Raw genomic sequence first — 14,651 nt, forward strand, 5'->3', positions numbered from 1 at the left:
ACCACATGGAGAGCTGAAAGTGGCTGCACACACTAGGAACCAAACAAAGTGGACAAGAGATGGAACAATTAGGTTTTAACTTTCATCAACATTAAGAAACTAAAATTAGGTATACATTTGTCTGGAAGTTAGGGAATCACATCGAGCCGGCTAGACAATAAATTGCCCCACTTCTCATCTCAACAGTGGAATACTCACCAATGTGACCATTTGAAAGAGTTCAATAGGATAAATAGTTATCATTCCATACGTTTAAATACAAATTGATATCTGACGAAAATTGGCGGTAATTTGATTTTATTTTTTCCCTTCGTCTTTTACCTCTGTGTCTGCTAGATCCCAGCGACTGAAGATGTTGTATCGTGTGACGTGAAATGCGTAGTAACTAAAGACTTCCCGCAGAGGAGGTATTCGTTGAACACCAGGACTAGTACTGATTCTGCGTTCGCGTCCCCCAGGTAGAAGCTGCTCTTATGCCCCACCCCCGTAGGCACAGGCATCGCAAACATCTTCTAAACCGACCTCCGAGGGGTTATATTTAGCCCGATAGCATTGCCTAGAAATTGTCATTCAGCTTCTGGGCACTGTCGTAGATGTGTGTCCACTCAAAATGGGGAGATAGTATTGGATCATATCTTATCTTTCTAGTTTTGTTGTGTTTGTTTGTGTTGCGTCTACCACCAACCGGATAATATTGTACTTCGTCGTTGCACATAATTAGGAAAATTGTTTAAAAACACAAGGTAAGATCTCGTCTGTTCTTTAAATTATTAATAAAACTAATCGAAGAGATTGATTGACTTTGATTGGATCGATTATTCTGGCCTTGCAATATGTGATGCGATTAAGAAAAATCAGTCGGAACACGGAAATATTGATTTTGAGATACAGCCAAGCAAAGGAAATATATCCTTTTGTTTCCTGTTGTTTTGGAAACTCTTTAATCTTTGAAACTGGTTGTTCAATTTCAATGGGATTTTCTGCAAAATCCAGCTTTGTAAATGCTTTCTACTATCCTAGAAGAAACTGAAAATATAATGTTTCCGAATTCCGACTGATTTTGCTTGATCACATCACATATTACATTTGAAAAATAACATACATGTAAGTTTGTTTGTTATTTCGGTAAGTGTTTCAGGCATTAAGATATATAAAGGAAATATATAGGAAATATATGGAGAATTTTGCACGGAATTTTTTGATATTTTTGAAATCTAACATTTTAACTGATATGTTTTTTTAAATTATTTTATGAATGTTATTGAAATTTACATGTATACTAAGGATAACGTGCGCTATTGGCACAGTGTCTATGAAAATACTTTCATGTTTAAATGAAACTTGTACACATATCTGTCACCCGTAATCCACTTTTGATGGACAAGATGACTGTGAAAGTGATGGTGTGTCCATCAAATGGTACTAAATAAATGGCTAGTTGCTAATACCCTCCGCAATTAGGATAATGATTCTGGTTTAGATTTGGTGTTTAGGGTTAGGGTTAGTATTAATGTAGGGGTTGGGTTGAGGTTCGGAGAGTATTCTAAAGTTATTCCCAATAAAACATACATTTATGATAGAATTAATTGGCCATTTGAATTATTCATTAATCATTTGCTTTTGTCATTCCATCCAGATGGCTTCAACACAGAGAATACGGCTATTTTGGCTGCCATGTCTAATAATCATTTTGTCAGCAATACCACAAGAAAATGCACAACCAGGTAAGTTTTATGTTGGATAATTCATTTGCACGGGTGTTCACAATTTCGGTAAGTAAATTTATTCTGTTATAATGTTTTTGTGAGAAGATCAAGGTAGGAAGATCGAATTGGATCATTGGATCTTTTATCTTAGTTTAAATGACTTTTTAACAGTGAATCGAATCAATTTACATATCTGTACTTGGATCGGCTTCAGTTTCTGCAGTAAAAATATAATGACAAATGCAGATCAATTGTTCCAATGCAATTGAAAAAGATACCGAGATAATTTGCTTACAGCTTAATGCTTTCGTACATGACATGTTAATGCCATTCTACGAGAACATGCTTGTGGAAGATGATTCGTCTCTACTGTCGATTTGAATTAACATTATTTTTAATGTTCACTGTACATCCAGCTGGACCTGCTGGGGGATTTAATAGGTTGTGTAATCAACTGTTTCAGTTTGCACCAAGCCACATATATGTTCGAACTTAAAACACGTGTTCAGCAGTAGCATTTTAATATAAATGTAAATAGCACTGCTGTCACATAAGGAAATTATTAAAAAACAATTTCCGAAGATTCAGTTACAATGATTAGGATTGTTATGGCAATATCTGTTTACAATTTTTTTACTTGATGAGATTTGAGCAAACTGACATATAATACATTGCAAGAATGAAAAAAATCAGGACTCAGCGGTTTGTATTTTTTGCTTCAATTAAAAGCTTGCTTAATTGGATATATTTTTCAAGGTCACCGGTCAAAATGTAAAAAACACAATGGTCCAGATTTGCTTGTTATAAGACATTAAGGCTCAAACCATTCTATTATAGGGCTTTTTATTATCAATTTTAACATTTAAATGTGATCATTCGCTTATATTTAGATAGCAAATATAGAAACCATCAACATTTAACATTGCATGTATATGTTTGTTCACGTCAAAGTTAATTGTCTTAAATTCTCGCGCCAAATTTTGATAGTTCGATCCTATGTAATGAATAAGTAAATATAATTTTTTGACATAATTACCGTAAAACTGTTTAGTGCATCTGTGCTTGACGAGCTGATATAGCAGCTTAAGGAACTGTCCTGTTTAAATCAAATCATCATCCGAGGATCTAAGAAGTGAGACTAGCTCGTCTGTGACCCCGAGGATTCCTATTCCAGAGTTCAAGCTGTGCCCTGCAAGTTACCTGCGTAAATAGTCAGAATATCAAGTCACAATTTACGGAATATAACTCGCCGTGTGAGATTCCTATAATTTGGGAATAATATAAATTTCAAATCAGTTCAGAAGGTGAGGGATTTCAAACACTCATAATATTCTAGTTTTTAGTAGTCGAATAAACGTCATAGAATTCTTGTAGAACTCGAACTAACCTTTGTATTACCTTTGACCTAAAGTGACAAAATACGTCATGACGAGCAACCCTATCTCTGTGGCCACCAATCTTCCTTCCGCACGAGTTTCAGTTGGTATAAATCGAGTATGGACTTGAGGCATTTAGGCACATTATTTGTACAAAACATTTATATTAAAGCAGTACACGTGTGTTGCCTTTTAATTATAAATAACAGAATATATTACGATGATGGTGATGATGAAGAAGAAGAGAAGTGGCTTAAAACTTTCAAGGACACTTCCGCTATCGTCATTATGATATATAATATAAATGTAATAGATTAGATGATGACCTGCCAGACATGAAAACATTTAATGTATCATGTACAATTCTTTGTTGAAATTTTATCATACTTATTTTTAAAGATGAAAAACTACAAGACAATATAATTATGTATATATTTGTGAAGTAGCAGCAGTATTTTAATATACATCTCAACAAGTGAAATTAGATCTCACCATTTATCTAACGTTAGAAATTCCCTAAACAGAATATCAATTTACATACTTTTTATGTTTCTTAAATAGAATTTAAGAGAGCCCTAGCATTTTAAACACTTTTCTGATCTTCTTGGCATTTTTCGGAAAAAGGACGCATAAACATCGGGATCGTCATTATGATAGATTGTCACAGGTAACAGGAATTATGAAAAAACACAATTTACGAAATACAAATTGATAAATGTAAGGGTAGACAAGGTATTGTTGGTCGAAGCAGCCAAAAAATATCGATTTTTATTATGTAAATCAATATATTATTGAAAACTAACACTTTGATGTTTTGCAAAAAGTTCATTTTACAAGCCATATACTTTCAAGACTTGCTTGATTTATCGTTGTTAATGAGTTATGTACGTTTACGTAAGTGTTGCAGGTGTTTCAGCCCTCCTACAACATAACTCAAGAACCCCACGACTTACAAAAGTACATATCTGTGATATTTGAATTCTCCTACACACTCGCTATGAAATGAGCAATGCAAATTTTGCCAAAGATGATTACCATTCGCAAAATGCTGTGAACTACCAAATCGCAACACTTTAAAATAGTGTCAAACCTTAACACCCTATCTTCAATACCTCATAGATGTGTCAAAAGTCCAAATCCCAGCTAGCAATCTCTTCCTCATTGTTTGGACAGCTTTTACGTTGAATCCATAAGGCGTGGTTCCACAACAAACATAGTTGTCATTCCTCAGGCTAATTATTATACTCGTGTTGTGCTTATCATCAGCTATTGTTACGTCTTCCTCCAGGGGTCATTTACCTCCAATACGACCTTACTATCAAAACTTTTGCATGTCAATGTTATATTTATATACTTGAAAGTTTTATACTTTGTTTAAGAGCAGCCCTTAGGTAGTTCAAGTTTCATGATTAATTGGGACGCTGTGATGATGTGATACTTTATTTCATTTTTCTTTTAGCTCTTTCGAAAATTCAGATTAGGTACATGCTATAATATTATCTAGTGTCTCATTTATATTCATCCAAATCATTGTTATCTTCTTCATTAATTTCCTAATTCGTTTGTTTATTTGAATTGGCTTTATGAACAATAAGCTAAATGGATTGATAATGCATTTCTCAATAGGAAAATATGAATCTTATGCTTAACAGTGACATTGCGTAGGGAATATACAATAATGCATATATGAATTAATATAAATTAATAATTATATCTATTTTATTCCAGATAATGTTTTGCTTAAGAAGCTTATTGAAAAATATATCTATTCAATTTTTTTTCATTTGTTGGTTATTTTACTTATCTGTATCCAGCGTTGAACTTCGGAAATTTATACCCGATAATACAATTAGGTACTTTTATACATGTAGTGGAATATTTTAAAACCAATTATCTATTTTATTGCACGTATGCGATGTCTAATTCTCACCTTTTGATTTTCGGACCTTCTTTAATTTCCACATTTCCAGTCATCACTGCCAAATTTCAATGAATAAACCAGTATGAAACGATTAGTCAATAATCAGGGTAATTAACCTAATTCGTATTCCCATGATGTCGTAACCTGATCTAATTGTTCGTCTAATTGGCAGTAATTGTTCCAATATAAATCATTAACGTCTTAGCATGATTTCTTTGTTTCTTATGGTTAAGTACCTTGTATAAGTCAAGTAGAGTACACAACAAATTCACCATCGATGTTAGGTTAAATGACGAAACCGTGGGAAGTAGTTCCCTAGTTCGGTAGTACAATATGCTATAAACGCTATAACTTTCGGACTACCGAACCTTAGTTTGGGACCCGGGTTTGGGACTAGCAAACGTTAGGGCTAGCGAACCTTAGGAAAATAGAGAGAATTCCTGAAATGGCTTATACCCTTGTATGCACACCTCACTCACCATTTGTCGTTTGATAAAAAAAAAAGAAGCTAAAATTAAGGTTGGTATATACTAGTGAAAGTTTCGTTAGTATTTGATTATGATGTTTTGTGATTGACTGTTAACAAAGGTTGCCTCAGCTGACCTGATGTATTTATCACATTATAAAATGCCAACTGCGTCCATTATTACCCAAATTGAGCTGAATAACAAGTCGACTTACGTTTCACTTAAAGTTGGATTATTTTCCAAAAGTGCAGTATTAAGATATCTTGTTTATATAAATTATTAGCACAATAGGGAATCAATGTCATTCTGTGATTTGGTACAATTTTGACCAGTGTCTTGAAGGATCTAATAGAAACGTGGGTGTTTCATTTTAAATCCTAACATTTTCCTGTTGAGCGTTATTATTTGAAATTTGGCCAACGTTTTGAATTTGCCAAACTTCATATCCGTTCTCTTAAAGCTGCAAAAATTATACTACCCGGGCATAATACATAGTATAGCCATAGGAGAATATTAAGGACAACCCCACTTTCTATTCGTTAAATCAACTCCGAACCAAATGCAAAATCAGTTTTTAATTATGAATTTTCCGCACTCGACAACCTCCTCATGGAAGACATACACTAATTACATTGGAATAACATCATCACGATTACAATTTTAATTCCATCTGATATTTCAAGCTCTGCTTTCCCATCTGGTTGGCAGAGAAGGCATGTCATGGTGGTAGACTTTGTAGATGTGTAAGCAGGTGCACATGGTCAAATCAAACCGTAACCTACATTACAAGCATTCGTCATGGTGTTTAAAAGCTGTTAGTGTATAGAATAGAGTTGGCTCCATGATTTGGACAACACTAACTTGTTACGGAATGCATATACAGACTTGACATTTACTATAGACTATTTTTCGCAAAATTCTAAGACTGGTCTGGAAGGAGACTGCATAATGCGCACTGGCTAAATGGGGTGTGTCGGGAGATGGTGCAAAATTAATTGTTTGATAGAAAATGTGCTTTCCATAAGTTTACATTATGATGCTCATAATTGAGTGAATTTGCCTAAAATGGCGGATTTAGGGATGCTGTATTTGAGCTTTGTGGGGGACACAATTTCGGACTTCATGCAAAATTGTTCTGTTATTATCAAATTTATAGGGGTTTGAGGTGATTTTTCAATTGACATTTATAACAGTTGAAATACACTTGTAATGTACCAATTTTTTGAACATAGGAGGAGCTTAAAGTGGTACGTATTCAGAAAGTTTGAATGCCCCCCGGGTCAAATGTTATAAACTTTAATTTATACGGTACAAAAACAACTGCCTGGATTCCTGATTGTCCATGAACTCACACATGTACTCTGGAGTATTTGTTCTATTTATTCATTAGTCATGGTAGAGATAACGGGGTGGAGGCCATCATCCCAACATTGGAGTTGGCAGATTTAAAATAACTATGTCGTGTAGTATTTTACTTTAAACAATTAAAGACAGGAACAAGTAATTATATTGATCAAAATAAAGTGAAAGTGCTTTCAAAGGATGACTTAATAAACTGGATCATCAAAAACACATTGTTTGTCAACTTGTTTATCGTCATATATACCTCACAACTGTGTCACATAAAGCGTCGTGGTTTGGCAACATTGGTGTTGTTGTATTCAAATGAGTATAGCATTTTTGTGAAATGACACGAATCATATTTTTGGGTTTAGTTCTTATGACTTATCAATGAAAATTGTACTTATACTTTGTGACCTGTAGGATACTTAACCACACGTGGGAAATTAGAATGCGTAAAATGTAGAATTTACAGGTTGCGCTTTCAATAGATGTTTGCTAATTTTGCCACTAAAAGTGCCCGTCCAAATCCGCAACCTCCTTGTAAGCATTAAACATCACACTCTGTCGTTGGCTGTTTATCACAAGAATCAGGAGTAAAATATTGAATATTTTGAATTCATCACATTTTACCAGGTAAAACCACATCTACGACATGTGCTAAAAACTGTGATGGGCTGTGATGTTGAGATGTAGATCCAACGCGTTTTAGGTATATTGGTGCTAAGTCGGCGAAAATTCAACACGACACGTTCTCTACCCAGGAGCACAGCCATGATGGCCATTACACAGCATGTCGAGATTGGAATAAGTTTTTAAACTATTGCAAACTAACCTAAAATTTGCTTGTGGCATGACTGTAAGCTTTAAAAGGTTGTGCTTAAAGATAATTCCAAGGTTAGTTGCCACAGAATGAGTTTTAAAAGTTATTACAAAAATAATGACCTTGAACCACGTACTTTGGTGAGTGACAATTATTATTTAAGGGATGAAGTAGAGTTTTAAATGATGGTAGTCCTAACATCATCTCCAGTTTGTAGCATCAGTTGGTCAGTCCAAACTTAAGTTTATAAAATCTGAACAAGACGTATTGCAAACACCACAATGTGGCCATATACAAGACAAAGTAACATTGACTTATTTTCAAGTTCGGAATACTGCTCCTTACACAAAGCAACGATGCTTTTTGTACAGACATCCCACGTCTTTTTCTAGTTGATAATATATTGTTAACGACATTGAGGCTGGTTCCAATCACTTGCTCTGGTTAATTCATCTTATGACATTCCACCAACTATCAAATTACTACAATATAGGCCATTGAACCAGCCTCTTCAAGTGGGAGGTAAAATGGGGTATTACTAAAATCCATTGTGAACATGGATGAAACCCTTCCGGGACACCATGTAAAAAGGAAAAGTCCTTCGACATCAAAAGGGCTTGTAAGGTATTTTCATCTTATTGTTTTACACACATTTGAGTCCTGACCATTATTGAATATTTTAAACATTTAAATTAATGAAGCCACTTTGAATCTATTTCACAAGCTGTTTATGTAGTAATTTTTAATAAACATTACAATGTTTTAGAGCTTGGAAGAAGGGAATACAGTAAGCAAAAGAATTAAGGTAGCAGTTGTGTTCACCTCTGTATATCCTAAATAAAGACACATGCGTCAAAATGTAAACAAACAGCCGATGTCTGTATTCTTTAACTGTTATCCAAAACCTAATGAAGATACGAAATAAAAAGTTGCACTTTTGTGTTCTAATCAATGAAAACACCACGCTAGTTTTTCGTGCTAATCAATGAAAGCACGGTGCTATAGTTTTATTGTTCGCGAACGCTTTGTGTACAAATCAATAGGGCATACCATGTGGCAAACTTGCATCTTCCTTAGGTTGTTGGATCGTTGTGTCTTTATTTCTTGAACAATGTCAACGAATTCGAGCTAAAAGATGCGGTTATTGGCTGTTGGTTCCAATTATGACATATCTGCCTTTGTTTAGGATACACAGGGGTGAACGTAACTGGTATCGTAATTATTTGGTTTACTGTATGTGCTTGCAAATCGTACATCGTTTCAAGAGTACATATTTTTTGATTTGACATTATTTTTTAGCAACTGCACAAAAAACAATACCAACCAAATTTGTACAGACTACGTACAAAATTTACAAAGTGCATTCTCTATGTGATTGCTCTGGCTTGTTATAATCCAATCGTTTTGCAATTCAAAACCAAACAGTGCGTTCTTGTCCTGTTGCTGTCCATATCAGGCCTTAAAAGTTAAATACTGCAGATATGGTAGGCTGACGACGACATCATTATAGTGCAAAAAATCAATTGAATAAAATTGTGTGCGTCACCCCACGGACAGTCCCAGGAATTATGTTACTATAGATTAAGTCTTTTTACCTTAGGTCATAATATATGAAAATGGAAAAATAAACGCAAAAAGGACATTGCTTTACGTCATGAACATGCTCTTATTTTTCATGACGTGGTTAAAGTTTCGAAATCTTCTTTCCCTATGGTTTTCTTTAACAGTCACTACTCAAGTTCTGTACAACATTAACCGTTTTCAGGACCCCTAACACTACCAGATAAATCATTCGGCTCTAATCCAAGGCTCTAATACAGAAGTATCCTTGATATTCTCTTTACCAAAAGCCTCTCCGTCTCCATATTATAAGATGATTTGTACTTACGCCTTTTTAAACTTTTGTAACTTGGCTATGTAAAATCACCTTATGATGTGACTAGTAATATTATTGTTTCATGGGAGGAACATAATTAACTGCTATTATATAATGTAGCATGGATAGGACCCAAATGAGAAGTAATTCATTTAAACATGAAACATCTATTTTTGGGATGTTGCAATATTTACAGCCAGTGTGTGTATACTAATAGTACATGTATATGAAAATGACCATATTTCCTTCCCATATTTACAGAGATGAATTTATTTGAGGTATTTGGCCTGGATGGTCAAGCACTAAGAGACTCATACGGCAACACGAGAGAAAATACCAACTTCTTCGACGGTACCCTAGAATCCACACCTAATGCAAGAGAAGACATAGCCATGAAAAATTTAAAAACATTAGCGCAAAAGGTTACGCGGTACAAGTGATGATAAAAAGAGCGGCACTATGCCGGACATTTTCCTTGTCACTCAACTTCAGGCTGCTGAGGGCGTGTTTTTAGGAGCGTATGGTCCAAATCCGTCGTTGAATATTTTTGAAGTTTTGCTTGACCGAGATGGTAGCGGTAAGTTATTATTGATTATTATTTATGTTTGTGAAGCTATAGACGGGATAATAACTATTAGCTGTTTTATAGATATTTGACAATTTCTGCTTTCTATATTGTACATATCAATTGCTCAGTGCCAGAGGTGGGTAAGTGCAATAGCTGCCCTGTGAACATTTAGCAATTTAGACACAGTATTGTCTCATCTACACATTGGCAGCTATTGTACTTACCAACCTTTGATACTGAGCAATCGACAAACGAGACCAGGCAACTATTACAGATGGTACCTACCACGTTGATATCCCATATCAATATATTCATTACTCCACTAATGTACAAATATGTTTTTTTTAAATTTGGAAGTTTTAAACGAGTCGATACATTAAAGAATCTGATAGGACATGTGCTATATTTTTTGACCATGTGCTATACTCAGTCTAAATTGCAACTAACATGAACAGTGCAACCAATAACCAAGCAGCTATAAACCCATGTTTAACATATTTAATGATTCAGTTGGTAATACAGAACCTCAATCATAACTGTCAACATTAACACAATGTCTCTTGTCTCCACAGTTGACTTCGTTTACTTAACAAACAGTGGTCCGAAGACAATTACTTTTCCTACAACGAATTTAATGGATGGAAATTGGCACATATTAGTATTACGTCTTCATGACTTAGTCAAAGCACAAAATAAGGCTACATTATACATAGATTGTCAAGAAATAGCATCATACGATATAGAAACAAAACTCAAAAGATCTTTTCACAAGAATAATGTGCAACAAGCAACGTTTAGTTTGGGTAATGCCGGTTCCCAACCTAGGGTACCACTTTATGGAGCGGTTCAAAACCCATCATTTGTGTTTGGTGGAACAGTAGAAGATATTCATAGACAATTTGGTGAATGTACAGGATCTGGTCAAGGCAATGGAGATATCTCAATTGGAGGAAACAATAATGAACCACCACCGGATTTAATAGACCTATTTAATGGTGGCGATACTCAACAGGATGACCTATGTAAGTACAAACCATTTATATAGTTTTCTTTTAAGTATTTTATTGATGATTATACAAAATGCACGTTTTGCATGTAAATTGATGTCTATCCTGTTTTAGATAATTGCACTGATCCATAGTTACCACAATCATACGTTGAATAAAAATAAGTTGAATTTTAAATCATTTATCACCAGGCACAATTCAAACCATTTTAACATTTCTCCTTTCATAATATAATTCTGCATATATGCACTTTTGTGGTTTGGCAATTTCCATATAATAACATTGCGCTATTTGATGAAGTAAAATCACGTATGACTGCAAGTAACATAGCACCATTGCTATATTTGTGATAGATACCCTATGAAGTTATCTTTCACACTGTGCATAGGTTTGGATTTAAAATTCAACTAAGATTTCACCTCGTGTCTTTCTCACATTTCACTAACATAAACTATATAATATTCTAAAACTAAACTCATTTACACAAATTTACTCAAATCTTTCAATATCTTTTTACATTTCATTGTCATTTTCATAGAGCAAAAAAGTGAAGTGTGAGTCAGTGATGCGGTGGTGAGACTTCCATCCTCCTCCCTAGACTAGCAACCTCAGCATGATTACTGTGGAATCATTTACATGTAGAGATAGACGGCTAGCATCATCTTGATGATCAAGACATTTTTACCGAATTCTAGTTATACACTAAAACCAAAGTAAAATATACATACTTTATAAACTGTATGATGAATCCCCAAAAGTTGCTTTCCTGAATAAATAGCAATTTTGCAAGGAAAGTGACCGGGTATGTATAGATGAGTTGACTTGTGACGTCATTACCTGGCAGTATGCACGTGCATCATCACAATTCCCATTGTTTCTTACCTGGCAGTATGCTCGCTTTAAAACTCCCGCCACATTACAATTTTGCTGCTAACAGTGTAGTGGTTGTATGCAGTTTGCTTTGTTGGTAAAAATTGAGGTCATGGGTCAACGTGGTCTTTCAACAAAGTTCCTGTAAAATATTGGTCCCATCAGTGATCAGTGTATTCGACCAAAGAAAATGCTACTTAATCTTGTTTTAACTTAAAAATATTTGCCACTTTTCCACTATTCATAAATGTAGTGAATCAAGATAAAATGTAATCGTCGTCAATATAAGCGAAAATGGTCTCATATCCAATGGCAGAGTTCAATCATTTCCATGTAATAATCATAGTTCACAATTTGACCTCAAGTTGTGGGGGTTGATTATCAATACCGAACTCACCTGAATGTCATTTAATTAGTGTTTAAACATATCGGGGTTAATGAAAGGTGTCTTGACAATTTATCATTGGAGTCTGGGTAACTCCTTCTGATCCATGTAATTGTTTCTGCAACTTAAGTTTACTTAGCACTCGAAAACAAAGGCATGTCAAAATATTTTCTTTGGATTAAAACTGAATTCAGAACTTTCCTTTTTGAAATTATTGGTTGGCTACTACCATGACTACATGTATTTTGAATCAAATGAATTTATACGATACAGTAGCTTGTAAATTGGACGAATTATAGCTTTCGCAGATATCTGGTATATTAAGTTATTAAGGACATTTTGAAAACATTTAAAATGCATGTTATAGTAGCTTATGTTGTTTAAGATGTTGCTATACTTGTGTAATAAATAAAGCGTAATTTAGAATATGAGGAGATATTACATTTATGGTATACACACACTACGCAAAAGTATCGCAACATTGGTAAAACAAGGCAAATAAATGGGGTAGAAAGTGTCACTTGTAGTGACATCATACGCCCGATGACCTTGAATCGCACCAAAAAATTTGTCTTCTAACGTAACTATTTTCCTGATAACTTAAACCATTTGGTGACCATTTTAAAGGCATCTGGACATTTTTTGGGATTAAAATTTCTTTGTCTCTACATTCAAAACGAATTCCCATCTTTAGGCCATTGTAAGCACTGAAATAGGCGCACGTTGTCACCACAAATGACAATAAACGTCCACCCAATTTATTAGCCTAATAATCTTACTTAGTTCACATGCAAAGAACCATTTCCACGCAGTACGTCATGTTAAATCGACAGGATATTGGATCAATGCTCAACGTATACATGGTATAGTTATCCGAATTCTTCTGTTTTCAGCAATGTTGCAATACATTTGTGTAGTGTAGTGTGTGCATACAGTTATAATTTGGTGCAATGTTTTTGCAAATCAAAATCTACTCAAAATAAAAAAGTAATCCATTACTTAAAATTGTATTTGAATGCAAAATAAATCAAACAATTTACATGTTAAACATGCATTTTGTGTCAAAAGGGTTCAGATGTGTTATTTTCAAAATTGGTTTGTTTCCAGAAAATTATGTTGATTTTGTGTTCTTGTTGGTATGTTATTTTTGAACGTACATCTATATGATTATGCTATAAAATACTTATAAAATACGTTTTTATGAAGAAAATAAACAAATATTCAGTGATAGTTCATAAGGAATGTTAATTTCAACTTTGGATTTTGTTCATTTTGAACAATTCCTATGAAAATGATTTTTTACTCACATTTTAGTGCCGTGTTACCACTACAGCAGTGGTTTTATTAAACTGACAATTCATCACATCAGACTGTGTCTTTTTATGGGCGTTGAGGGCGTGATGTGTTGACCAAAGATATTGTTGGGTGCGATGCCCCCATCATCCTTGCTTAGAGTGTCATTTTGATCCGTGGAAAAGGTCACGAAGCACCTGTTTAGGTTTGATCTAATATCAATATTCATGCTGCACAAGAAAATTACAAGAGGCAAAAATAGTAACTTTTTGCACAAGATTTGCAATTTAAAGAGAATTGGCCATTGCTCATGGCAATTAATAGTATATGGAGAACATAAGTGTGCTCTTTCATTTAATAACATAAAATTTGAAAAATATTTTAAGGATCAACCGGGGTTTTGACTTTTAAAACCTACATCTTGGTCAAAAATTGTGCTGGAATAGGCCGTTTTCAACAGATTTACCTACGAGGATTTACCACATTCGCCTTGCTCTAAACATTGAATTGCGCCATCTGTTGACGTAATCAAAACAGTGTTTTTAGGGGGAAGTATTAGCTTTCGTTCGATATAAAAACCTTTCTGATTGGATGAAGGAAACTATCGGGGTTTGACAATTATGCATTCCTACAAGTGAAAAATAGTTTATATGCATTTAATCTGTGTGACCATGCCAATTGGCATTGTTCCACCCTATTCCCAATAAAGGTTTGGTCCATATGGCTTTTGCTTGGGAGGATTTGTTTAATCAGATGTATTGGGGTGGAAACTGTGTGCGTATGCAGTGTTGAGAGAGTCGGTTTTATGACCAAACCTTTTGATATGTTATACATTTAACACATTTCTATCTTTCCAACAAACCCTTTTGTATCATGGGGCACTTGAAGTCCCAACACGATACCATAAAATAGCATGTACGCACTCTGGCTAGATAGCAGAGGCATAGCCAGCTTTTTACTGTGGAGGGGCAAAGAGAAAATTTTGTCCCCATGTCAATTTTGGTCCCACTTTCATTTA

The 14,651-nt window shown here is 34.5% G+C and overlaps 1 protein-coding gene across 2 annotated transcripts in view; it reads left to right on the forward strand.

Annotated features, from left to right (window-relative positions):
- Positions 1 to 399: 399 nt before the first annotated feature.
- The window catches only part of LOC140158491 (cartilage oligomeric matrix protein-like), a 30,268-nt gene continuing 16,016 nt past the window's right edge, over positions 400 to 14,651 (forward strand). The window contains exons 1-4 of one of the 2 annotated variants that reach the window (XM_072181588.1): positions 400 to 743; positions 1,637 to 1,724; positions 9,772 to 10,087; positions 10,651 to 11,100. In XM_072181588.1, coding sequence (XP_072037689.1) covers positions 9,970 to 10,087; positions 10,651 to 11,100 — 568 coding nt within the window. In that variant the 5' untranslated portion in view covers positions 400 to 743; positions 1,637 to 1,724; positions 9,772 to 9,969. The remainder of the gene's footprint in view (positions 744 to 1,636; positions 1,725 to 9,771; positions 10,088 to 10,650; positions 11,101 to 14,651) is intronic. The other variant, XM_072181589.1, reaches the window with a different exon arrangement.

The sequence above is a fragment of the Amphiura filiformis genome, chromosome 8 (assembly GCF_039555335.1).
Source record: "Amphiura filiformis chromosome 8, Afil_fr2py, whole genome shotgun sequence".
NCBI classification, from domain to species: domain Eukaryota; kingdom Metazoa; phylum Echinodermata; class Ophiuroidea; order Amphilepidida; family Amphiuridae; genus Amphiura; species Amphiura filiformis.